Raw genomic sequence first — 25,258 nt, 5'->3', positions numbered from 1 at the left:
TTTACTTTTATTTTTGGCTGCGTCGGGTCTTAGTTACGGCATGCAGGATCTTTCGTTGTGGCTCGAGGGTTCTTTGTCATGGCACACGGGCTTCTCTATAGTTGTGGCACGCAGGCTCCAGAGCACGTGGTCTCAGTAGGTATGGTGCGCAGGCTTAGTTGCCCCACGGCACGTGGGATCCTAATTCCCTGACCAGGGATCCAACCCACATCCCTTGCATTGGAAGGCGGATTCTTAACCCATGGACACCAGGGAACTCCCAAGGATGCATTTTTATAGTGTCTGAGTTCTGGATTTCCACACCATGTGGGTTGTTTACACTTGGAGCCAATGCGCATGCTTAGAGCAGGCTTGGGGGTGTAACATCTCAGAGGAGACACGTGTCAGAGAGGTTGGCTGGCTTCCTCCCAGCATCCTTACTTTAATGTCAGTGGCTGTCCCAAGACCCAGGCTTCAGACAGTCCCAGGCTTTATGCTGCCAACTCGAGTTTCCTTTGCACAGGGGACCTGAGGCATTCCTCATTCTCGTGGGCTTCGAAACCATGGCTGATAGCCTGAGCCTTTCTAACTCTCCTGTTTTTGTTTCGTTATTGTTATTGTTATAGTTTGTGCAGCATCTCAGTGTATTTGGAAAAGGAAAAGAGTTTCCATGTTTGTTCAGGTTGAAAATACACTCTAAGCATTGGGGGTGCTTTATTTTAGCTCATTTCACACGGTAACCCTACGATGTAGATACTATTATTATCCTCACCGTACAGATGGAGTTGAGGATTAGGAAGCTTTATGTATTTTCCCAAAGTCCAGAACATGATTCCCCAGAAATTCCTAAAGCAGATGTGACACCCAACCCGTGACCCCCAGGCGTGACCTGCGTGGACTCCCCACCCCCTCCTTGGCTGCCCTGCTCACCACACTCTGGGCTGCCTTCAGCCCCAGGGCAGCCCCCCCCTCTGTCTGCCCCCCACTCATACCAAAGCTTTCCCACCCTTCCCCTGCTACATCTGGTCCTCTCCGCCTGCTGAAATGCTTTCCATCTTGCGACAGCCTGTCCCCCACACACTTTCTCAGCCTTTCCCCTCTCTAGTACGTATTATGAGTTCTGAGTAGGAGTGAGGGTGAAGAGGTGAGAGTGGACAAGAGAAGCATCATCAGCACTTGGCAGTAACTCCGCTGGAGGGAGGGGCCGAGGGGGAGGAAGTTGAAAGCAACGCCCAGTGTCCCGGCTCGGATGAAGAGGAGCGTTTGCTGAAGCAGGGAACACAGAACAGGGAGCAGGCAGGGCTGGAGCACGGGGCTGTAGAGCTCGGTTTTGGACATGGTGAGTCTGAAGTGCCTGGGGAACATCTAGTGGACCATTCAGGGGCAATCTGACATGGGAGTGCATCGCTCAGAAGATAAGTATCTGCTCAAGATCCTGATTTGGCAGTCTGCCTGCAAAGCTGAGCCAGTGGTTGTGTATGGAATGGAAAGAAAAGAGGCCAAGCGGGGAAGCCCACCGTGGGGTTGTGGTTCACTTAACATCCAGTAGAAACGCCTTGAGATTAGAAACCATGTCATTTCTTCCCCTGTATTTTCTAATAATTTTCTGCCTAAGACAGAACTGGTCCTCCTGCTTTATAGGGTTGCAGTGAGGATTAACTAGTACCAGGAAGAGAAAAAGCTGCTTTGACATTGAGAAGCATGTTCCAAGATTGATTGTTGCCATGACGACCATCCTCCTACAGCCCCCAAACGCCCATAAGTCCTGCTGCCTACAGAAGAAAAGCTGTTCAGGTCCTCGGGCCTCAGTTCCAAGCTATCCTTGCAGCCTCATCTCCCACTCCTCACCTTTGCCCAAACCAACGTGACCCCTCTAAGCTCTGTGTCTGTGCTCCTTCCCTCCTCCCAGTGCAAGCAGACGCCCGCCCCCTCCGCTGCATCACCCTGGTGCCTTGCACAAATCTGTGGACATGAGTCACAACTGTTACAAGCTTTTCTGTCAATTCTGTGTCTGAACTGGAAGCTCTATGAGGGCAGGTGCCTTCTTTTCTTCAAAAAGCAGGATATGCAGTCAGTAAATGTCTATAGGAGTGAGTGAATGAGGGAATCTCCATTTGCCCAAAACCTAGTAGCTTCTTTGCCAATTGAAAGGACAGATGAATCAGAGAATAAAAGGTTTCTGCTCCATTTTCCTGGAATGTTTCCTTGCCATCTATTCCTAATGAAATCTTAACAGTTTTAGCCACCCTAAATGCCACCTTCTCCCAACCAGAAGTCTGGATCTCACAGTGCTTTGCACCTTGTCTGTAAGACTTATCTCAATTCTGATTGCATTGTATTTGATACCTAATCACCACCACCATGCCCTGCCCCAGATTGAAAATCTTGCAGGCAAAGCATGTATCTGGTAAGTGCTGCATCCCAAGCAGCCCTCAGTACATTCCCTCGCATATTGGTTCATAGGTGAATGTATCTCACATTGAATAACTGCATTCAAAAATACCTGACTTCCTAGGAAAACCAACTCAGAACTTCCAGTGTGGCCCTTTCAAGGACATTTGGACCAACTTGTGGGCAGCCTGATCTCCTCCCCTCTCATGGGAGGCTTCCCCAGTCTCCAACTCAACCCTGGAGTACCAGCCTGCTCCCAACCCAGACCTCCCTGGCTTTGTCCCTGCCATCCACACTTTTGGGTGGATATCCAGCATTTGTCCCTGGGCCTCGGTCTCTGATTCACTCCCCAGCTAAACAGCAGCTGCCAACAGACACCCTGGGAGCACACCTGCAGGTTTCCAGAGGGCAAAGTGTCTTTGGTCCAGCTGAGGTCTTGGGCATTGTCTCTGGGGATGGCATTGGACATGCCTGGTGCCAGCTGGGTTCCCCAGGGATTCACGCACAATCAGGAATGAAAGTTCCTCTCTCCCCCCAAGGAAAGGTCACTTTACCTAATTTCCTCCTTTCACGGTGGAGCCATTGCCTTGACACAGTTATTTTTGCTGCCCCCTGGCCTGATCATTTTTCAGTTACAGTTTGCCCCTGCAGAGGGTGAATGAGGGTCTCTTTCTCATCATAGATCCACATTTATGAAACCCTAATTACGCGTTTCCTTGAGCTGCCTTCATAGATTACTTGGTGCAGGAAGTCTGCAGGAGTAAGCCTAGTCTGACTGATAGCCTCTGTTTGGACGCCGAGTTAGGAGCTCACTGGGGAAGCTCCCAATCTTTACTACCTCTAGGTCAGTTCAGGCTGCTCCCCACTCCCAGAAGGCCCTACCTTCTGACCTTGGAAAATATAAATCTTGCCATCTTTTGTGACCCATATTAAAATAAGATAAAACGTATCCCCCTTCCAAATTGCCAGGATTGTCTATTTTTTTTAAATACTCAACGTGGTAAAGGTACAATGCACGAGCAGTCTCACACTGTGTGGCAGGAGTATAAATAAGCACAAACTATTGCAGGAAAAAATTGGATGATGTATGTCAAGAGCCTTCAAAAATACCTCCAACGTTTGACCCAGTAATTCCATTCCAGGAATCTCTTCCAAGGATATAATCAGAAATGCAGACCAATATTGATGCAAAAAGAAATTCATTGTGGTATCATTTCTAATTGCTGGTACACAATGAATACCTGAGAATAAGGGAATAATGAAGTATAAAATATAGTATAGTATAATGTAGTGTATCCATATTATACAGCCATCTAAAGTGAAGATACTAAAGGCATTTTAATGCTGATGTTAAGTGAGATAAGCAAACTTTCAAGTTGTATGTACAGTGTGTTCCAATAAGACCTTTCCCAGCTCTTGTTTCATGGGATGCTTATAGGAATGCTATAAATAGAAAAGTTCCGTTTTCCCAAAAGGTTGAAAAATTGTTACAGGTGTATACTCTGAGGCTGCTGGGAACCTTGGATAGGCTAATGACATGGGAAATGAAAAAACAAAAACAAAAACCAAGGCTTCACTGGTTTTTTAGGTGGGACATCACTGTTTTTAGGTGGAACATCACAAGGGATGCTATTCATGGAGCACATTTCAGAAAAGCTGGGGGATGTGGGGATGCCTAGGAGAAGATGGTAACGTTGACAGGGATCGCTACTCCTGTTAAGCTACGGACTTATTTTGCTTCCTCCTTGGAATTTTTTTGTACTGTCCTACGAAAATGCTATAAGTGTTGTGAAAGAAAGCGGACCAGAGGACCAGCCTCCATCCAGCTTCGGTAGATGCGGAGTGATGCAGAGTCAGCCAGAGCATGGATTCAACGTGGCAGCCAGGCCCGAGAGGGAGGCCACTGGAAGAGTGGTGATGGTGGCCTGGGCAGGGGAGGCCCCCAGTGCTGCCTGATTGGCTCTCGTGTTCTGCCTATATTTCAAAAGCCATGAGGTGTGGACAGGGTCACGGCACTGCGATCTGTCCGCTCTCCACCCTGGGACTGGTCAGAGGTTTCCTGATGTTCTGACTGGCCATCCGTGATTGCAAACCCCAAGTCCAGCGTGCACTGGGTCTCCTTGGATTAGATGCTTCCTCATTCAGAACTCTCCTTACTTCCCCACTCTTCCATCACCCTTAGACTGTGTCTTCAGATCTTCCTTTGTGCCACACCTACACCCCTAGGTCAGCCTCACCTGGGTCAGAGACCCACCCCAAGATCCCTGCACCCAGCCCAGTGTCTGGTCTCAGGCATCAAGCAGGAGGTGGGTGTAAATAGAGTTAGGACCTCTAGTGAGATGTATCAGGTACTGAGCTGTACACTCAGTGAAGTGTAACAGGATTTTGGAGACATCTGCCTGGACCCCTCCTGCTTACCTTCCAAGGGCCCCTAAAATATTCATCAGGCTTTATCAGGTTAATGGATTTCAAAAGGAGCAATTTTCTGAGACATGAGACAGAACCGTATAAAAAGAACATTAAGGGAAAAAAAAATCTTATTCCAGAATGAAAGGGAAAAGATCATTTAGCATCCCTTTTCATGTTATCTATTCATGAGAAACAGCACATTTAATCCAGAGCGGGGTGTAGGAAGGACTTTGATGTCCTCACTTGGGGTCACCTTCATGCAGAACTCATCTGTCTCCGTTGCCACAGACGGCAGGGGCAATGGAGACAAGATGACGCAGATGAGAGACACTTCCGAGGTGGACTCCACAGGGTACAGAGGGATTTGAGGGAGAGGGAGTGGGGAGGAGAGACAACCTAATGCGACTTCTAAGACACTTGCTTAGGGGACTGGAGGGAGGGGGCTCCCACCCCCAGCCTTGTCACCCTTTATGCTTCCTATCTCTTTTCCCAAGACGTGCCATATTGGTTTCTATTTTGGATCATGCTGTGGGAGTTGAGTACCTTGAGGTCAAGAATTGTGACTTTATCCTGGCCCCCAATGTCTCTACCCACCCATTAAGGTTAGATTTTCATTCCCAGGACTAAGACCAGAAATCATAGGTGCAAAAGTTGTGAGGGAACATGAGTGCAAGAGTGCTGTGCACTGAGTCCAGCCAGGAGGACCCACTTGTCGTTCTTCTCTAGCTCCCCAGGGCCTCTAAGGAAGGATAAAACTGAGTGCTCTTGGCAAGACTGTCTGTCTCAGAATTTATTTCGCTTGGGTTGAAGGGAGGGTGAGACTACAACAGCTCCTCAGACAAGCCTTAATCTAGAGACAAAGGAATTGGGGGGGGGGTCCCTATTCTTCTGAAACTCATTCTTCTTCCTCTTCCCATGGTCATTGCTTTCTCCTTGATCCTTCCTAACTCCTAATTTTTTCCTCTCCTATTTTCTTCTTTCTCTTTCCCTTCCTCTGCCCCTTCTCTATCTTCTTCTTCATTTCTACTTCCCATCTAGCATCTTTCTTGGTATACCTCCATCCATCCCAGAGGTTAGAAAAATAATTTTAATTTTACTCTTTCTCTATTGAAGAACTAAGAAAAGTTTCATACAGAGCAAATTTAAGCGGACACCTCCACCTGTCCACCAAGAACTCGCCAGCCTAGAGAGCTGGTAATTATGGGACCAAGATAATCTGCCAATAGTCCAATGTTTGCCTGATGATTAGCTTCTCAGGTGTTCCTCTACTCCATGGTTTGCCCCATCACGTTTGATCTGAGTTTCTCTAACCTCAGTGCCTATCAACCATTATGTTCATTGAGTTCTTTGCCATAAACATTGTGGATCTAAAGGTGTCTTCTCCCTCTTTCATAATTAGAATAACAGTCTGTGTGATGTTTCATTGCATATTCAATTTGAAGTGTTGCTTCTCTTTCTTTCCGCTAGATTTGTGACAAAGAATGGCATTACTATGTCATCAATGTGGAGTTTCCTGTGGTTACCTTATACATGGATGGAGCAACATATGAACCATACCTGGTGACCAACGACTGGCCCATTCATCCATCTCACATAGCCATGCAACTTACGGTCGGCGCTTGTTGGCAAGGTAACCCTAAGTCCAGACCTTCTTCCTGGCCCATCTGTGTACAGTCCATGAAAGGTACTGATGGAGAAAAGGGCAAAGCAAGTGGTATGAGAACTAGCCAGGAAAATTTTCTCTCCCTTACTAATAAAACAGGACTTATAAAAATAAGGATGAATCCAGGCACTAAGTTTGTATAATAATAAAGGACTTGGCTTGAGACCAGATTTTGAGTATAGATAAACACGAGCAATTTCAGGTTGCCTCTGAGTTGCTAATGCCTTTTATTGTTCTGGAACCTTATCCGGTTTCAAACTGGGGCTGTGTAGGAAGAAGTCTGAATGTGGAATCTTATAACAAAATTGCCAGTTGGCTCTGTTGGTTGCTACACAGGTCAGGAGCCAAGGATCTCTCTTTATTCCCAAATTGTCCCAGACCCCAACCCTCTATTCTGGGAATTCACAAATATGTGGGACGGAGGGAGCGGGTGGATTGTCCACAGGTTCAAGGCCATGAGAGGCCACCCTCAAGTTCTGCTAAGCTCTGAGCCCCTTCCCTGCTCCCCAGGGATGGAGGCTCCTTGTTGCCTTCTCGCTTGAAGGTCTCTGCTCCTTCCTCATTTCCTCTGCTGCTGCCTCTCCTCCAGCCCCTGCACCCAGGCTAATCTCCTCTTTGGAAGCAGGAAAACCAGCATTCTGAGCATGCCCGTAGTCTCTCTATTCCCCACTCAGATTTGCTGCCATCTTTGTTTTTGCTCCCTTAGCAGCCGGGGTCTTTTGAAGTACCAATGGGAGAGCAGAGGCGAAGTAAAATGCTCCCCAAATAAGCAGATTAGCACTTTGAGATGACTCGAACTCGTGTTGATAGATTCTTTGAAAGTTACTAAGATCTGTGACCTTGACCATTCTCCATGGGGGCTTAGGGGAAAGGTGGGTTATGGTATAAGAGGAAGTCTTCAGAGGGCTGGCTCCCTCTAGGGGAGACATAGGCCCCTCTGCACTGGGACTAAGAGTGAGTTCTGGGCAGCCCCATCCATGCAAGAGAAGATGACAAGAGGGGCAAATGGTGCAGCCCTGGGAGCACTAGAGACACAAAATCCGGGAAGGAAACAAAGCAGGAATGAGGCAATGGAAGCCAGTATTTTTTTCTAATTGGAGTATAGTTGATTTACAATGTTGGGTTAGTTTCAGGTGTACAGCAAAGTGATTCAGATATGTGTGTGTGTGTGTGTGTATGTGTGTGTGTATTCTTTTTCAGATTCTTTTCCCTTATAGGTTATTACAAACTATTGAGTATAGTTTCCTGTGCTATACAGTAGGTCCTTGTTGTTTATCTATTTTATATATAGTAGTGTGTATATGTTAATCCCAACCTCCTAATTTATCCCTCCCCCCACTTTCCCCTTTGGTAACCATAAGTCTGTTTTCTATGTCTGTGAGTCTATTTCTGTTTTGTATATAAGTTCATTTGTATCTTTTCTTTTTAGATTTCACGTATAAACGAATCATATGATATTTGTCTTTCTCTGTCTGCCTTACTTCACTTAGTGTGATAATCTCTAGGTCCATCCATGTTGCTGCAAATGGCATTATTTCATTCTTTTCTATGCCTGAGTGAGAGAGTGTGTTTTTGAGCCGAAGTCACCTACTTGAAGTTTGACGTACATCACATGATAGTAGAAAGCTCCTCAAACATTTCAGTAGAACGTGATAGGAGCTTCCTCAGTATTGCAGAATTCCCCAGGATAACAGGAAAGGAAGACTGTGTCATCTGGCAAGAGTCCATGAAACTAATTAGCATAGCAAGGCACTGATTTAGAGGTTGCACAGGAATCATTAGTCACTAAACACAGCTGTGCTAGAGCGATGGCCCTCTTGTGTGGCTCAATGCCCCAGCTGGACACCACCAATCAGCCCGTGGATATTTTGGAACATAGCTTGGATGCTACCCATAAGATAAGGGGGCCCCAGTCATGTCCTCACCATGAACCTTACCACTGCTCTTCCCTAGAGGCCCTCAGGGACCACATCTGGATCCCTGTCACCCCAGCCTGCAATGGAAACCTGCCCCAAACTCTAACAAGGCCAGTTGAAACCACTTTTTCCCAGTTACATGCCAACTGGGTAGACCAGCCCCACCAAAATAAACTGATTTTATAAAGAATTAAGATGAGCTCTTTGGATCAGTTAGAATAGGCTAAGTTGTGCTGCAGTGACAATCAAGCCCCAGTTCTCAGTTACTTAAAATAATTCGCACTTCATATTCACTGCAGAAGAATGGGGGCTCCTCTCTGCTTTTCCCAAGCTGACAGAGCAGCCACACTGCTGCATGCTGAGAAAGAAGAAAAAGAAAGCATGATGGATGGTGCACAAGCCCTTAAAGCTTCTGCCTACAAGTGACACCAATCATTTTTACTCGCACTTTATTGGCCAAAGCAAGTCATATGGCCACACCTAACTCCAACGAAGCCTGGAAGTGAAATCTACAATATGTCTGGAAGAAAAACTGGAAATATTGTATGAACGACACTGGTGAACACTGTGGTCTGTCCACTTAGTCAGTGATATTCGTTTGACTGCCCCTCCCACATTAAAAATACAGCCAACCTTCTCTAAATGAGACAACCTCTAAGTTCCACCTGTTTCTGGCTCCAAGCTCAATGTACAGGTTCTCTGAGTGATTCGTGATGATCTTTTCATTGGGTTGAGATGCATAGGAGGCTCTATATCTGGCCCAGATGTTGCTCCACTCGATCTGGAGACCTATACACTAACAAGAAGAAGTATTTGCTACCATCACAGCCATCACCCCCTCCATACGTACACACGCACACAAACACACATGCGCGCGCACACACACACACACACACACACACACACACTATACAACAGTGCAATGAAGCAGAATAACCAAAAAACATTTCCACTATGTAAGAGGAATAGTTAGAGAAACACAACAGTCTTTGGTCCACAGCAACTCTGAAATCCCTCTGGGCAGATGCTGTAAGGGCCCCTGCCCTAGGGTGGGACATGTTCTTTGTGATCCTTGACTCCATTCTCTGGGAGTTGATTCCTTCCTCAATATCCACCTAGGCCATATCTGAAGACAACATTGTCACTCCACAAATAGAAGCTCTAATATTATACCTGATGACAATTTATTTAAAAGCTATACCACAAAAATGCTTTTCAAACCAAAGTATACGTTCATTCTAAAAGAACGTGGGAGAGAGACTTCCCTGGTGTCAAAGTAGTTAAGAATCCACCTGCCAAAACAGGGGACACAGTTTCGAGCCCTAGTCCGGGAAGATCCCACATGCCGCAGAGCAACTAAGCCCGTGCACCACAACTACTGAGCCGGGGCTCTAGAGCCTGTGTGCCACAACTACTGAGCCCATGTGCCACAACTACTGTAGCCCACGTGCCTAGAGCCTGCGCTCCACAACAAGAGAAGCCACCACAATGAGAAGCCCGCACACCGCAACGAAGAGTAGCCCTCGCTCGCCACAACTAGAGAAAGCCTGCGTGCAGCAATGAAGACCCAATGCAGCCAAAATAAATAAATAAATAAATAAATAAAGATTTTTTTTTTTTTTAATGCTTTAAAAGAGTGTGGGAGAAAGAACAGTTACTAGGGTGTTTGAGTACTTCTGTCCTCTTCCCAGATAGATGCTAGGACCACTCTTCCTTGGAGTAAAGTGTGGCCATGTGACTTGCTTTGGCCAATTAAATGTGAGTAGAAGTGCCTTATGTCATTTCCTGGAGGAAACTTTAAGAGCCACTGTTGCAAGGAGGCCCTTTCTGTACATGGATGTTTACAGTCCTCTGAGAAAACACTAGTAAGTCCCCACTTCTGGATAAAGAAACTGAGGGTCTGAGAGGTGAGGTAGCTTACCCAAGGTCACCCCGTCAGATTTGCCCAACCTCAACTCTTCAAAGCCTGTTCTCCTTCCACTGTGGCTTGCTGCCACTGTTGCTGATTGGCCATCTTGTTGATGTGATTATGTGTTTGGGAAAATGCAGGAACTGATGTGTATTGATACAAATGCTGTAAACCCTTTACTTTCTGAGATATCTGACAACTCTGGAATCAAAACGCCACAGAAACTCTGTATTCTCTTTGCTAATCTCTTGCTGTATACTCCTTCAACTGACCCTCTACAGAATAAGAAAAAAGAGTTTTGGCTTAGGAGTCATAAAAAATTTGAGTTTGAGTCAAATTCCAGCCCTGCCACTTACTAGCTGTGCGGACCCAGCAGAATTCCTAACTTCCTTGAACTCCTACTTTCTCATCTATTTTTTTTTTTTATCTAGAGTAATACCTACTCTTTATTCCAAGGATTAGGTGATGGGTCCATGGAGTGTGCTTGGCATGTTTCAGTTGAATGAATGTGTAAATTTGAAAACATCTGCTGGTCGCCTCCTCCACCTCCTTCTCTGCTCCTTGCACCTAAACCCAATACGGCAGATAGTCTGCAAGACCTTGGTACACTCTGGCCTCTTGTGATGCCATCTTCCCCATGGCTCCCTGCACGCACTGACCTTCTCCCCTTCCCCAGGATTAACGCTCACACTCAGACCCTGCCCTCCCAGGTCCATCTATAGGTGAGAAAAAAGGTCACTGAGGTGGAGAAGAGTGAGTCAGAAGACGAGTGCTGGAAGATGGGGCTGATGGTATAGGAGAGAACCTGATCATCCAGGCTTCTGGGCATGGAGAAGATCTGAGTATCTTCTCTGAGGGGAATGATAATCTATTGGTGAATTTTCAGCATAGGAGAAAAATCATTTAAAATCTTTAAAATTGGGCTTTATTGGATGAGAAAGAGTTCGCTAGGAAGATAAAGACGGCAACAGCATACAGCATGGCAGAGAAGCTTGACGTCAGCATGCCCAGGGTGTCCTATCACTGGAACATGCATGGACCGGAATGAGTTGAGAGGAGGCTGAGATAGGGAGTTGAGACCAGACCATAGGACGCCATCTTGCCTTGTTAGGAGCTGGGATTCTCTTTTTGTCTTGGAAGGAGACATCAGAAGGTCTTTCAATAGGACATGGCACTGTGAAATTGATGGCCTATAATGCAGCCTTTATCTCGGCATGTTTCTAAACCCTCCGAAGTCCACTTACATACACGCTATAAGCCCGCTGTGTGAACGAACCCCTTTGGGCCTGCAATCGTGGGGACTTTTTCACATACTTTTGAGGTTGGCAAGGGAACTGGTTCCCATTTGTGAAATTTCCGATCGGGGTTTAACAATGAGGATAGAAAATAACGTGCTAGCAGCTGCTTGCTCCTGGGAACTGGCTCCAGCACTGAGGCTGGTTAGTGTTCTACAGCCCCAAATAGCCTACTGTGTCCTGTTCGTGAATTGGAAAGCCAAAGTAATTGGTGGAACTTTATTTTCATTGGTATTTTTTCCAGTAATTTTAAAAAAAATATTGAGACTTCATTTACACTTAAGAAATGTTGCCAGTATGGCCTAGAGCAGGCAGCATATTTTAATTCTTGAGAAGGGCTTTTAAAGTCAGGATGGACCTTGCCTTTCAAAGAAGTCCTCCTTCCTCCGTGTGGCTGCTGCAAGCCACCTGACCATCGCCTCTGTGCTCTGTGTCAAGTGTTCTGGGGATGGAATCAGACCCTCTCTCCTGGCCGAGATCAGTCTGTACTGACTCAGAAACGGCTGCCTTTGGACAAATACCAGGTCCCTGTCTCTCTCTGCGTCATGCCATTGGAGAAGATCGTTTAAAAGACTAATCAATTTGTCCTTTCCCTTAGAGTCCCTACTCATCCATTTTTAACAGCAAAGATTCAAGTTCTACCCATATATGGTAAAAACTGTATAATCATATCTGCTCTGTGCCTGGACCTCTACACTGGGCCCAGCCAACCAGGGCCTGTAACTCAGCTGTCATGGGTGTGAATCGGGAAGGCTGCTGATGTGCCAGACCATGGCCTTAGGGAGTCCCCAGGGTTTCAGAGAGATGCCTCAGCAGGTGACACCCCAGGGCACCTCTCCCCCAACACGACAACCAGAGCAGCTCTGTTTTATCCATTTTGTATGATATCAGGGCAAGAGTTCTGTTAATGAAATGGCTGAACATGTTTAAAGAAACATAGTTTTAGACATGCACCCCAGTAAGTACCACCCTGCCCTCTGCCTGAGACTCATCTGCTCTTGGGGGAGCTCATCACAGACTTCTCTGCTTGTGGCTCTGTCCCCAGAGACCACCTCATCCCTGCCTCTGCTGGGGCATCTCCTCCAGTGCTCTCTGGACCTTGACCTTCCTAGAGTGTCTAGCTTTGCCTGTTCCTGACGGTGGCACCCCTCTGGTCTTGGATGAGGAGGGCTTTCTACCCTAGCTCCTGGTCTGGCTGAGTCCTACCCCCTACTTAACAAATAAAGCAGCGGGAGATAAAGAAGGGGATGGTTCTAAAAATTAGAACCTGTTAAGGGACAGACAAGAGAAACCCCGCTGTGGCTTTGGGGAGGAATCAAGGCAAAGAATAGGAATGGCCAAAAAAAGAATAAAAAGTCAGAAATAACCCTGAGGGTTGCAGTAATCAATAGCATCTGTTCCTCAGACAAAGAGGAATTAGAGCCACATGTGGACCTGAGATCTGCTGTACATTTTCAGGTCATTTTTTTTTTTTTTTTGCCAGACAGTAAAAGTAGTGCAGAGACTTGGAATACATGCCGTCACTTAATAAGCTTGGTCTAATTTAATACAAATTCTCTTAATAAAGTCTGTGTTGAAATTATTCTGCATCCCTGGGGGTCCCTGCTGCTGGGAGAAAGAGGCACGTGCTAGCACAGTCCGCCTTACATTCAAGTGGCATTTCCCGAGGGGTTCATGAAGCTCGGTCCCACAGTTTCCTCAAGGAGGCCAAGGTCCAGTTTGGGAAACTGCGTAGACCATCCCCATAGCACCACATTGAAGAGTCACAATGCACATTTGCTTATTCAAAGCTCTCAAAAGCCCGCCAAGAAACCAATCAGTTTGACATTACTTAACCTATGTTTCTCAATCGTATTCCACTATGGAACTCACCCTTTGTGGAATAGTGTTCTTGGAGCACTGTTTGGGAAACATCTCATTGGAGTTATTAAGGCAGATCTCCACCCGCTACTAGGGCATGAGTTTGCAGAAAGTAAGTACTATCTGCTCTCACAGATTCTCCTCCCCTTCTCTTTCCTCCTACTTCATGTCCTGGAGAAGGTCAATAATTAATGTTTATTGAATTATACCCCATTTTTGAGTTTGTTTTGACAAAGGCGTATGGTTCATGGTCTGACACACAGGGGTGACTAACAGGGTGTCTCTTTGCATTGTCTGTATTAAAAAAAATCAAGAAAAGGTGATTCTAGGACCTGGAGTTCATTTGACATGAGGGTATATTGGTTTAAAGACAACACAGATGGAATCAGCTTTAAAATCCAGGCATTCATATGTGGAAACACAGTGTAACTGAGTTACAATTTTAATGTTGAATCTTATTCCGAAAGTTATATTAATTAGAAAATTTGACAAGGGTCTTGGAGTAAAAACAGTGTCACTTTAACTTCTCTGAGAGGCACACCAGAGTGGGGAGAAAAAACCAAGAGAAGGTCACTGAAGAAAGAGACAGAAAACTCACGTGATATCATCTCATTTCAGAGTCCCTTGGTTGTTGCTGTCACCAGAACTAGTGGCCAATTTTGAGTTCCTGCACTGTGCTCAGCTCTGGCACGTCTTCTGTTTAACAACCTTACGGTGTGGGTGTGATTATCATCCCCATTTTGCAGATGAGGAAACTAAGACTTAGAGAACATAAGGACCTTGGGAAAGGTCACCTAGAGCCTGGATTTGCACCCAGGTCTGTGCCCCCCAGAGCCCTCACCCTTAATTATGCTGCTGCACCACCTCTGCTTCTAGGGACATGTAAAGTCAGATCGTGTTTCACAGCCAAGTAAGGAAGACCAGAGGATTCTGGAATCTGGGGTCAAACCATTTACCTGGGCATTTTTCCCATCGATCAGACAAAATCAAGCTGAGGCCAAAGATAACCACTGGCCCGTCGGGCATTATGGTTTAATGGGAGGGTTGAGTTTGGAATCAGAAGAGAATTCCAGACCCGCACTACTGCTGCTTATCTGCTCTGAGTCTTTGAGGACTGTGTCTTGCCTCTGTGGTCCTGGAGAGTGGAGGGGCCATCCTGGGTGATACATGAGGGCCCTTCTAACTCCATCAACTTAGGTCCCCAACCCCAGAGTAATGACTTTTGTGGTCACCCCATAAGTGGTATGTTTCACTCACTTAGAACATGCCATGTACATGTTTTCTGGAAAGGCTGGAGGGAGGGAGACATAAAAACCAAAGGATCGAGAAAGCCTGCTAAGAATGTGTCATGGCCAGCCCTGATGGCAGAGCCACCCCTGTCCACAAGTCCCTGCAACTACAGTTCAAGCCCTGGGGTTGCGTGGACAGTTTTAAAAGCCGCAGCTTATGGGGGTCTATTACACACTTCACTTAGTCTTTGCGTTCCGTGTGGGTCTCCATCACTGAAATGAGGAAATGAGAGAAAGCAAGATTTCAGATGGTCTCACCATTTGCATTGCTCAAAATTGATATCCAACCATCCATGAAATTGTGTTCACTGAGGAGTGTCCCCGTTGACAAACCATGCACAGAGCAGCCTCCAACTCAAGCAAGAGGGAACGTGGCCCCCACTACTTTCCATGGGTTTCTCAGACTAAATAGCTGTGGGAATAACAGCAGGGAAAGAAAAAAAAGCAGCATCCGCCTACACTTTGCAAGGGGAAGAGACTTAGTACCTTCACACAACACAGATCTTTTACTCAGAGGAAGGTGAACATGACTGATTCTAAAGCTGCGTGAACAGTTGATGGGCTCACCCCTCAGTGCAAAGAAAGCTGAGGGGGAATTCATTCCCAATGCAAACTCCGACTCAGAATAACACAGGCGACATTAAATCACACTTGCCAAATACTATTATTTTTCAGGACAACTGTGTTTCCCAGCAAACTTGACACAAATCATTGGGAGTTGCTGCTGAAATCATTGTGTCTACAGAACCCAGTGTAATTGGACATTCTCGCCCAGCCCTGTGTCAGTCCCAACCCGTCCCCATCTTTCTGAAGCACCCCAGTTATGATATCCTCCGAGAAATGTTGCTTGAACTCTCCCGGCCATATGTATTGTATGGCATGGAGGTCAAAGGCTTGGGAGCAAGCAAGATCTGAGTCTGAATCAGAACTTCACTAACTTCTGCCCGTAGGGCATTAGGCCAGTTACCTAGCTTTGAAAACATCATCTGTAAAAGGAGTTGTGGGCTTCCCTGGTGGCGCAGTGGTTGAGAATCCGCCTGCCGATGCAGGGGACACGGGTTCGTGCCCCGGTCCGGGAAGATCCCACGTGCCATGGAGCGGCTGGGCCCGTGAGCCATGGCCGCTGAGCCTGCGCATCCGGAGCCTGTGCTCCGCAACGGGAGAGGCCACAACGGTGAGAGGCCCGCGTACCGCAAAAAACAAAAAAAGTACATGAAAGAATTTGCCATGTTTTAGGGACCTAATACTAAATCATGGATGTTATTTTTTTTCCCCTCTGATCTGTTGGACACATTGTCTAAATCACGTTTGGAAATTATCCATGCACTGCCTTAGAACATCTGCTGTACTGGAAATTTACTCATATTTTTATTTTACTTTTCCAGTGTCTATTCTCCCAACTAAATGTGAGCTCCTAGGGAACAGGGTCCCACCTTATAATCAACTGAATCAAACAGAAGGTTAGGCAAACAGAAAACACTTTAAAACTGTGTGCAGATCTAACCTCAGGAATCCAAAATTGTGTTTGCAAATATTTAGAGAAGGTTCTTTGTATTAGAAATCAGGTTATTTTCTTTTCTTAAAATAATTCATGAGCATGTGTATGTCTACATGTTAGCAGGGGAGCCATGTGGTGTGTGCAGACACCCTAGATATTAAATAGAAAGCAATTTTTCAATGTATCCATTATTTTTTTTAAATCCTACATCACAACCACCTCTGAATGCAAATATATTTCCGATTTCTGCTGGCCTCCTATTGCTAATAGAATTGCTTTCCTGGAGCCGCATCATTAATAAATAGAGTGCATCACAGATCTGGGATTCTTGAGTCAAAAATAAGAAATATGGATATTTTGCTGAATGAAAATACTATGTGGGAAGATGTCTTGGAATCCAGGAGAGTCACAGAGTGTGGTCTTTAAGGCTGGAGCTGCTGAGTGAGCAGTTGAAGGGGCTTGGATGGCAGACCACAGCAGCTCTCTCCAAGCCACATTCTAGACTGGGCTGCCCAGTACCACTAGGATGCCCAGCTGGTCCTGAGCACAGATGGATGTACTCACTGTCTAGAGCCCACATTGCACCAATTCCTGCTCATGCACCCTTGACGACTTTCTCCTGTAACCCCAAGTTTCCTCTGTAACTATAGAATACGTACCTACTGGAAGAATCAAGCTCCCTAATTTCAGACTATACTACAAATCTACAGTAATCAAGACAGTATGGTACTGGCACAAAAATAGAAATATAGATCAATGGAACAGGATAGAAAGCCCATAGATAAACCCATGCACATATGGCCACCTTATCTTTGACAAAGGAGGCAAGGATATACAATGGAGAAAAGACAGCCTCTTCAACAAGCAGTGCTGGGAAAACTGGACAACTACATGTAAAAGAATGAAATTAGAACACTTCCTAACACCGTACACAACAATAAACTCAAAATGGATTAAAGACCTAAATGTAAAGCCAGACACTATCAAACTCTTAGAGGAAAACATAGGCAGAACGCTCTATGACATAAGTCAGAGCAAGATCCTTTTTGACCCACTTCCTAGAGAAATGGAAATAAAAACAAAAATAAACAAATGGGACCTAATGAAACTTAAAAGTTTTTTGCACAGCAAAGGAAACGATGAACAAGATGATAAGACAACCCTCAGAATGGGAGAAAATATTTGCAAACGAAGCAACTGACAAAGGATTAATCTCCAAAATATACAAGCAGCCCATGCAGCTCAATATGAAAAAAAACAAACAACCCAATCAAAAAATGGGTGGAAGACCTAAACAGACATTTCTCCAAAGAAGATATACAGATTGCCAACAAACACATGAAAGGATGCTCAACATCACTAATCATTAGAGAAATGCAAATAAAAACTACAGTGAGGTATCACCTCACACCAGTCAGAATGGCCATCATCAAAAAGTCTACAAACAATAAATGCTGGAGAGGGTGTGGAGAAAAGGGAACCCTCTTGCACTGTTGATGGGAATGTCAATTGATACAGCCACTATAAAGAACAGTATGGAGGTTCCTTAAAAAACTACAAATAGAATTACCATATGACCCAGCAATCTCACTACTGGCCATATACCCTGAGAAAACCAGAATTCAAAAAGAGTCATGTACGACAATGTTCATTGAAGATCTCTTTGCAATTGTCAGGACATGGAAGCAACCTAAGTGTCCATCAACAGATGAATGGATAAAGAAGATGTGGCACATATATGCAATGGAATATTACTCAGCCATAAAAAGAAACGAAATTGAGTTTTTTGTAGTGAGGTGGATGGACCTAGAGTCTGTCATACAGAGTGAAGTTAAGTCAGAAAGAGAACAACAAACACCATATTCTAACACATATATATGGAATCTAAAAAACAAACAAAAATATGGTCATGAAGAACCTAGGGGCAGGACAGGAATAAAGACACAGACCTAGTAGAGAATGGGCTTGAGGATACGGGGAGGGGGAAGGGTAGTCTGTGACAAAGTGAGAGAGTGGCATGGACATAGATACACTACCAAACGTAAAATAGGTAGCAGTGGGAAGCAGCCGCATAGCACAGGGAGATCAGCTCAGGGCTTTGTGTCCACATAGAGGGGTGGGATAGGGAGGGTGGGAGGGAGGTGCAAGAGGGAGGGGATATGAGGATATATGTATACATGTAGCTGATTCACTTTGTTATACAGCAGAAACTAACACAACATTGTAAAGCAATTATACTTCAATAAAGATATAAATAAATAAATAAACAAGAATAAGTACCTACCTCCCAAGAGTTTGATGAAGATTCAACAGCATTGGGCACATAGTTCATGCCAGTAATTGAGAGTTGTTGTTGGATCTGCTGCTCCAAGTGGGGGACAAGGCAGGGAAGGGATGACCAGCTGGATGCCTTGGAGAGTGGTCGCTCTACCATTCAGACCCAGGCTCACACCCTTCTTCCTGCAGGTCAACAGAAATGTCCCTTTACTAGGGCAGGGACATGCTAAAAGGCTGTGAGGAGCGCCCTATCCTTGAGGGCTTCGAGGGCCTAAATCCAAAGACCCCACATTGGCTGCCCCATACCCAAAGCCATGGCCACCTAAGGTCATCCCTCAGAGCCAAATCTGTGGACTGATCACTTCAATAGAGGCTTCTCCTTTCATTTCCAATGTGAAGATGCTCTGGGTGTCATGTAACAACGGTCTGAGTTAAAGCAGCTTAAGCTGTAAAGATGGATGATTGGCTGCCACAGCTGAGGACACCCCGTGGTAAAGCAGTGAGGAGGTCTGCTCAGGGTTCGCTCAGCCTGCTCTACTCTCCTGGCTCCGCTCCCTCCAGGAATTGCCTTGGTTGCCCCTGGTCTGCTTGCAGGATGGCTGCAGCCGCTCTCAGCCTTCTATCTTCACCTAATGAGCTCCAAGGAAAGAGAGCAAGAGTAGGTTCCAGAAACCTTCTAGAGAGAAGATGGAAGCTCTCTTCCCAGAGGCTGCCAATCAACTTCTCCGCTCATCTCACTGGCTTAAATTTGGTCTTATGATTATCCCTAGACCAACTCCTATGGCTTTTTTGGACCCCAGATGCTGATTGGTTTCATCTTGGTATGAGGGGTCCCAAGTATATGCCTCATTCTGTCCCTGGAGCAATGGAGACGGAATAACCTGATTACCTTTGACTAAACAGAATCCATCCCTGGAACTCAAGTCAACCCCCCAAACCTCAGGGCTGCCATTACAAGAAGACAGGAGTGAGATGCATGCTGGAGAGGCACCACAGGTCTACAACTCTGCTGGACCATCTTCTTCAATTCAGCACACAATTATGAAGTGTCTGCTGTGTGCCAGGCAGGGTGCAAGATGCCTGATGACACAGGGAGAGGGGCCCATGTTATTGAGAGGGATAAATGAGCCAACTTGTGCAAAGTGCCTGGGGCAGCCCTCAGCCCCTAAAACCTGTTCAGTATTGTCTTCATTACAATGAATCCTGCCGTGGTATTCCCTGCCATCCAGGAGACAGACTTAAACAATAAATTCTAGCAGTGTATGGAGAGTCTGGGCAAGAGTAAGCCTGTGGGTAGCATAAAGGAGAGAGCTGACTCAAGGAGTATGCAGAAGCCTGGCCTCAAGAAGTGTACAGCCCAATGGTTCTTAACCTTGACTTCATGTTTGATTCACCTGAAAGAGACAGACAGAGGAATGGATAGAGAAGATGTGGTATATATACAGAGTGGAATATTACTCAGCCATCAAAAAGAATGAAATAATGCCATTTTGCAGGAACATGAGTGGACCTAGAGATGATCATACTAAGTGAAGTTAAGTCAGACAGAGAAAGGCAAATATATTATAAAATCACTTATGTGTGGAATCTAAAAAAAAATAGATACAAATGAACTTATTTATAAAACAGAAAGAGATTCACAGACATAGAAAACAAACTTATGGTTGCCAAAGGGGAAAGAACAGGGCTGAGGGATAAATAGAAGGTTAGGATTAACATATGCACACTACTATATAGAAAACAGATAACCGACAAGGACCTACTATATAGCACAGGGAACTATACTATATTCAGTATTTTGTAGTAACTTATAGGGGAAAAGAACCTGTGCCATATAACTGAAACTAACGCAACGTTGTAAATCAATTATACTTCAATTTAAAAAAAAACTCCCCACACCAGTTAGGTCACAATCTCTGGGGGTGGGACCCCTGACCAGGGTCAGTTTATCTTTTTAAATATCCCCAGGTGATTAAAATGTGTAGCCGAAGCCAAGAAGTGTCTGCTGTGTGCCAGGCAGGGTGCAAGAAGAAGGGGCCTTATAGGCTATTGAAGACATAAAGCACACATACATTAACTAACGATGCTGCACCGTGAGGGTGCATTAAAATGAACTATTGTGTTCCAGGCTCAGAGCAGGGAGAGGACAAGGTAGGCAGGGGGCTTAAGGGGCCTTGAAGAACCAGTGGGATCTGCCTTATCTGAGCAGTCTGGAGGTGGTATCTCAGTGTGAGAGGATCGGGTGTGAGCAAATGTATGTGTGCAAACCTAGAGGGTGTATCAGTCTGGACCCAGTCAGGAGAGAGAAACCACACAGTAATTTCAACAAGGCAATATAAAAAATTATTAGCTATAACAGCGTATTAGAATAATGAAGGATTAGCTGCTAAGTAGAGAGAACTCTGAATGCTATAGGAATGCAGATATCAGGACACCCACCCTCCCTAGGGCTGGACCTCTGCCACCCAGGCAGAGGTCCAGACTTTGCTGACACAGTGTGGCTCACTGAAGGGCAGAGAAATCGCTGTGGTGTTACTCTGGCAGAACCTTCCAGGAACCTGCCCTCCAGATGCTGGGGAAAGCTGTTCACAGAGAGGTTTCTCATGGAGCAAACTGATGGGGGCCACTCCTGAGACAGCGCAGGAGAACCAGGAGGCAAAACCCAGCAATGTCCCCTACAAGCAAGTGGAGGCTCAGAGAGGCAATAGAAACTCCTCAGGGAATTAGCGAAGCTGGATTTCCACCCAGATCCATCGTTCCTGTACATTCAGCTACCTCTGTGAACAAACAGAAGTGCCAGATCAAGACTAAGATCATTGACATAAGCTGCCCAGGGATGGAAGGGGTCTGGGCTCAGTGAAGTCAGTGGGGAGGGCCTCGTGGAGGAGGTGAGGCTTCCAATGGACCTTAGGGGGGCTTTTATTTTAAGGAAACGAGGGAGAAAAATGTCAAGAGGAGGCTTCCAGGCTGCCTTTGCAACACAAGCCGCGCTGAACAATCTCACAGACAAAAGAGCTGACCTGGACTCAAACAGGACTCAGCACAGCCAGTAGAGGGTACAGTAAAAAAAAAACTCTTAGGTGATGAGTAGAAGGGCAGAGGTAGAAGAGAATCAAGGAAGCCCTTATATGCCAGAGAACCTGGATCTGTGCTGACGTGAAATCAACTCGCTGTGAGAGAGCCAGAACCCAAGGACATGGTGCTTTTAGGACCCCTCACTCACATGCCAGCCTCTCTGTGGAATAAATACAGGAGAGCAAATGCCAGCTCTGCAGTCACATATACCACTAGAGTACCAGCTCCAGCATTTAGCTGTGTGTCCTGGGGCAAGTCCCTCAACCTTTCTGAGTCCCAGGGTTCTTCATCTGTCAGTTGGAAACAATGAACCCTTCTTTGCAGGCTCGCTCAGGTGAAGTCCCCAGCAGACAGCCTGGCACACGGCGCGTGTTTAATCACTGGTAGATTCTCTCTCTCCTACTTTTACTCCGTAGGCCCTTCCTGTCTTTTAAGACATCCCATGCCTCTGAAAGTAAATGTTTTACATTCAGGAATTCCAGATTCCTAAATAGGTGTACCTGGAGGAGTGCCAAGGTCTTGGCAGCCAATGACATCCTCTTGAGACTCGGGCTTCACAACTCTGTGCTCACCACTTGGAAGGAAAAGCTCGGGTTTAGGGGATGCAGCCACTGTGTTCTTGGCTCCCCAGCCAGATGGCGCCTTGAAGCGATGTTTCCTACCCAATGTCCGCAGGGCAAATAACGATGCTTCTTTATCTTTTAGGAGGAGAAGTCACCAAGCCGCGCTTTGCTCAATTCTTCCACGGCAGCCTGGCCAGTCTCACCATCCGCCCTGGCAAAATGGACAGTCAGAAGGTGATTTCCTGCCTGCAGGCCTGCAAGGAAGGGCTGGATATCAATTCCCTGGAAAGCCTGGGCCAAGGAATAAAGGTAAGGAAGGAGCCAGCAATGCTCCCGGTGAGACCGTGCTTTGTGGGGCAGAGGCTGCTGAACACCAGTGCAATCCTGGAAGCAGAGTCATTTCCTGCCATGTCACACCGAGCTGGTACCATGGCAAAGGTGCTGCCACAGCAGGGAGATCGGTGACCGTGACCGCACAATAGACTCTGTGCCATCTCCTGAAATTCCTAGATGAAGCCCTCGAGTGTAATTGGTTCAGTGCACAAAAGCAGGCACACGTTCAATGTCTACCTGGAGGGAGTTGTTATAGTTCATTGTTTCCTGGGTTGGTGGGTTGCTTTGTTTTTTATTTGCCCAAAGGAGCTGAGGGAGCATGCAAGCATAACTTTCAGAAATACAGAAGAGTAGGATTAAAAGTTTGGACCATGGAAACTACTAATTACAAAGGAAGGTCGCCCCCGGGGTGGGTGGAATTAGAGGTCACCGGGTCTTATGTTGTTAAGTTGAGGCCCAGATTGGGCCCCAGGCAATGTCTGGCTGCCACAGGGAATATGAACAGATTCACGATTTTGTCACCCACACAAAATAAAACTCTTCAAATGATCCAAGGGAATCCAAGGTGCATTTTGAGAAAAGCTCCTCCTGAGGGGCGCAGGATGCGGCTGTCCTCATCAAGCACCTCCCCGCCCACGATGGACAGGCATAGATCTGGCCTCACCTGGACCAAGGAGCGCCTGTCCGCATCAGGCCTCGGGGTCCTGAGCAAAGAGCGGGGTAAACATCATCACAGACCCCGCTCCACCATAGCGGACCCCGGTGGCAGCAGGCAGCCCCTTGGCCTCCTCTCTGGGAGTGAGGGCGGCCCACCCTCTGTCTCCAGGGACACAGGACAGCCTCCTGAGGCCCCAGTGGCTGTGAAGGTTTCGCAAGGAGAGAGTGACCAGAACAGAGGTTTCCCACCACCGCCCATCCGTCCCCACTCAGCACTGCCCATATGGAGCTGCCCACAGCCTCCCTACCCCAGGCCTGCCTCTCCTGGACAGGGGTCACCCCTCCAACAGAGGGCCCTCTCATTTACGCTCTCAGTGGCTGACTGCCCGTGGGGCTCTGGCCTTGCAGGGACCAGTGATCTGGGCAAATCATGCCCCGACTTCACGTTGCAGTCACTTCAGCAAACATTCCGCGGACACCCATATAATTTGGTTCTGGGCTGGGGAGAGGAACACGAAAAATGAATGTTCCAAGATTATTGTCTTTGGGGCACTCAGTGGCCCAAGCAGACACCTGTAATCCGGTGCTCCAATGATTATGAGCACTGACATTTCCTGAAGGTCTCCTGGGTACCAGTGACTGTTCTAAAACCTTTATGGGTTTCACTCACTTAAGCCCCAGAACAACCTATGATAAAAGTACCATGAATCTTCCCATTTTGCACATGAGGAATGGAGGCCTGGAAGAGAAAGGCAAGTTGCCAAGGATCCCAGAGTGAGTCAGGAGCAGAGCCAGAATGCGATCCCAGGCAGTTCTGCTCCAGAGCTTCAGAACCAGAGCAACAGCAGTGAGGGAAGGCTCCTTGGAGGAGGTGAGGTCTGAGCGTATTGTTTAGGATGGGTAAGAACCAACCAGGAAAAAGGCAGGCAGTGGGTGGCAAGGGAGAGGGCAGGGAGGTCACTGGAGGCAGAAAGCCAGTGTTACAAGTGCCCAAATTGCAGGAGGAAAGCTAGAAAGTGGGACCAAGAGAGGTAGGCAGAGGCCAGGTCATGGGGCCGTGTTAATGTCTGGTGTTTACTTTTTTTTCTCTGTTGGCAACAAGCAACCATTGAAGGGCTCCATGCAAGGGAGCATGATCTGGGCAGGCGTGGGGTTCAGAATGCTCACCCTGGAGCCCTGGTCAGAGGGGGAAGATGGGAGGGGCACACAGGCAGGGAAGAGCATGAATGACTTTCCAGAACATTGTTTAACATGCATGAAACACATACACACAGGTGCTCTCCATAGCTAATCACCTGTCTGAAGGAAACTCACAAGACCACCTGTACTGCAAAGGCCAGCATTCCACCTGTCAATGTCATGGCAGCTGGCCCAGGCAAGCCCCTCATGGCACAGTTCATACTGATATCCTCACAGGCAGAGCCTGGGGTTTGATCCTTGGTCTACTGTTTGTATTGTTCCCTCAGTGTTTTGTCAAGCCAGTGAAATCTGTCCTCCAACAGATCCAGAATCTGTCCCCTCTCTGATTCTGGATCTGCTCCCTGACTCTGCGTGGGTCTTCTCTGCTCTCGACCATCCCATGGGGCCACAGTTGCAGGATTCCAAGCACCACAGAACAAATAAACCAAAGATGCTCGACTTAAAAGCCACACATTCTTAGAAGTATAAATTAAGAACCATAGCAATTCCTACATGGCGGTTCTAGCCCGTGAAAGAGGAAGTGCTAAATGAAGTGGCACCCAGAGCTGTGGGGAGTGGACGAGGCTCATCCGACTCTTTAGAATACCACGTGCTCAGGACCAGTCACTGCAAATGACCCTTTCCCATCCTTAGGGCGCGGCGGGCAAGAACTAGTTCACTGTATGAGAAGTTAATGATAACACACACGATGTTACGGTGCACCCACCGGGGGCTATTTTAACCTCATTATCCCTACTCCTCACAACAAATTAAATATTATGACCCCATTTCAGAAATAAGTCTAGGTTCTTTCCGCCACACGACTCAAGATTAGAAGGCATTCTTGAAAACTATGAAAACTGCTTCCTACCTGCCTTTCCTCCTCCGTCCCTCATTTCTTTTTTGAATAATGACTAGTATTTTCTCTACTGGCTCCTGGCCTCCTCCCTCCCCTCTGGCTAGTC

At 46.6% G+C, this 25,258-nt stretch overlaps 1 protein-coding gene across 1 annotated transcript in view; it reads left to right on the top strand.

Moving 5' to 3' along the window:
- CLSTN2 (calsyntenin 2) overlaps window positions 1-25,258 on the top strand; it is a 597,917-nt gene that overhangs the window by 554,163 nt on the left and 18,496 nt on the right. Inside the window, exons 9-10 of the mRNA XM_059063644.2 lie at window positions 6,247-6,409; window positions 22,267-22,433. Of these exons, the coding sequence (XP_058919627.1) occupies window positions 6,247-6,409; window positions 22,267-22,433 (330 nt within the window). The remainder of the gene's footprint in view (window positions 1-6,246; window positions 6,410-22,266; window positions 22,434-25,258) is intronic.

This window comes from Kogia breviceps, chromosome 5, assembly GCF_026419965.1.
Source record: "Kogia breviceps isolate mKogBre1 chromosome 5, mKogBre1 haplotype 1, whole genome shotgun sequence".
Taxonomy (NCBI): Eukaryota; Metazoa; Chordata; class Mammalia; order Artiodactyla; family Physeteridae; genus Kogia; species Kogia breviceps.
This window is presented reverse-complemented; position numbering and strand designations above follow the sequence as displayed.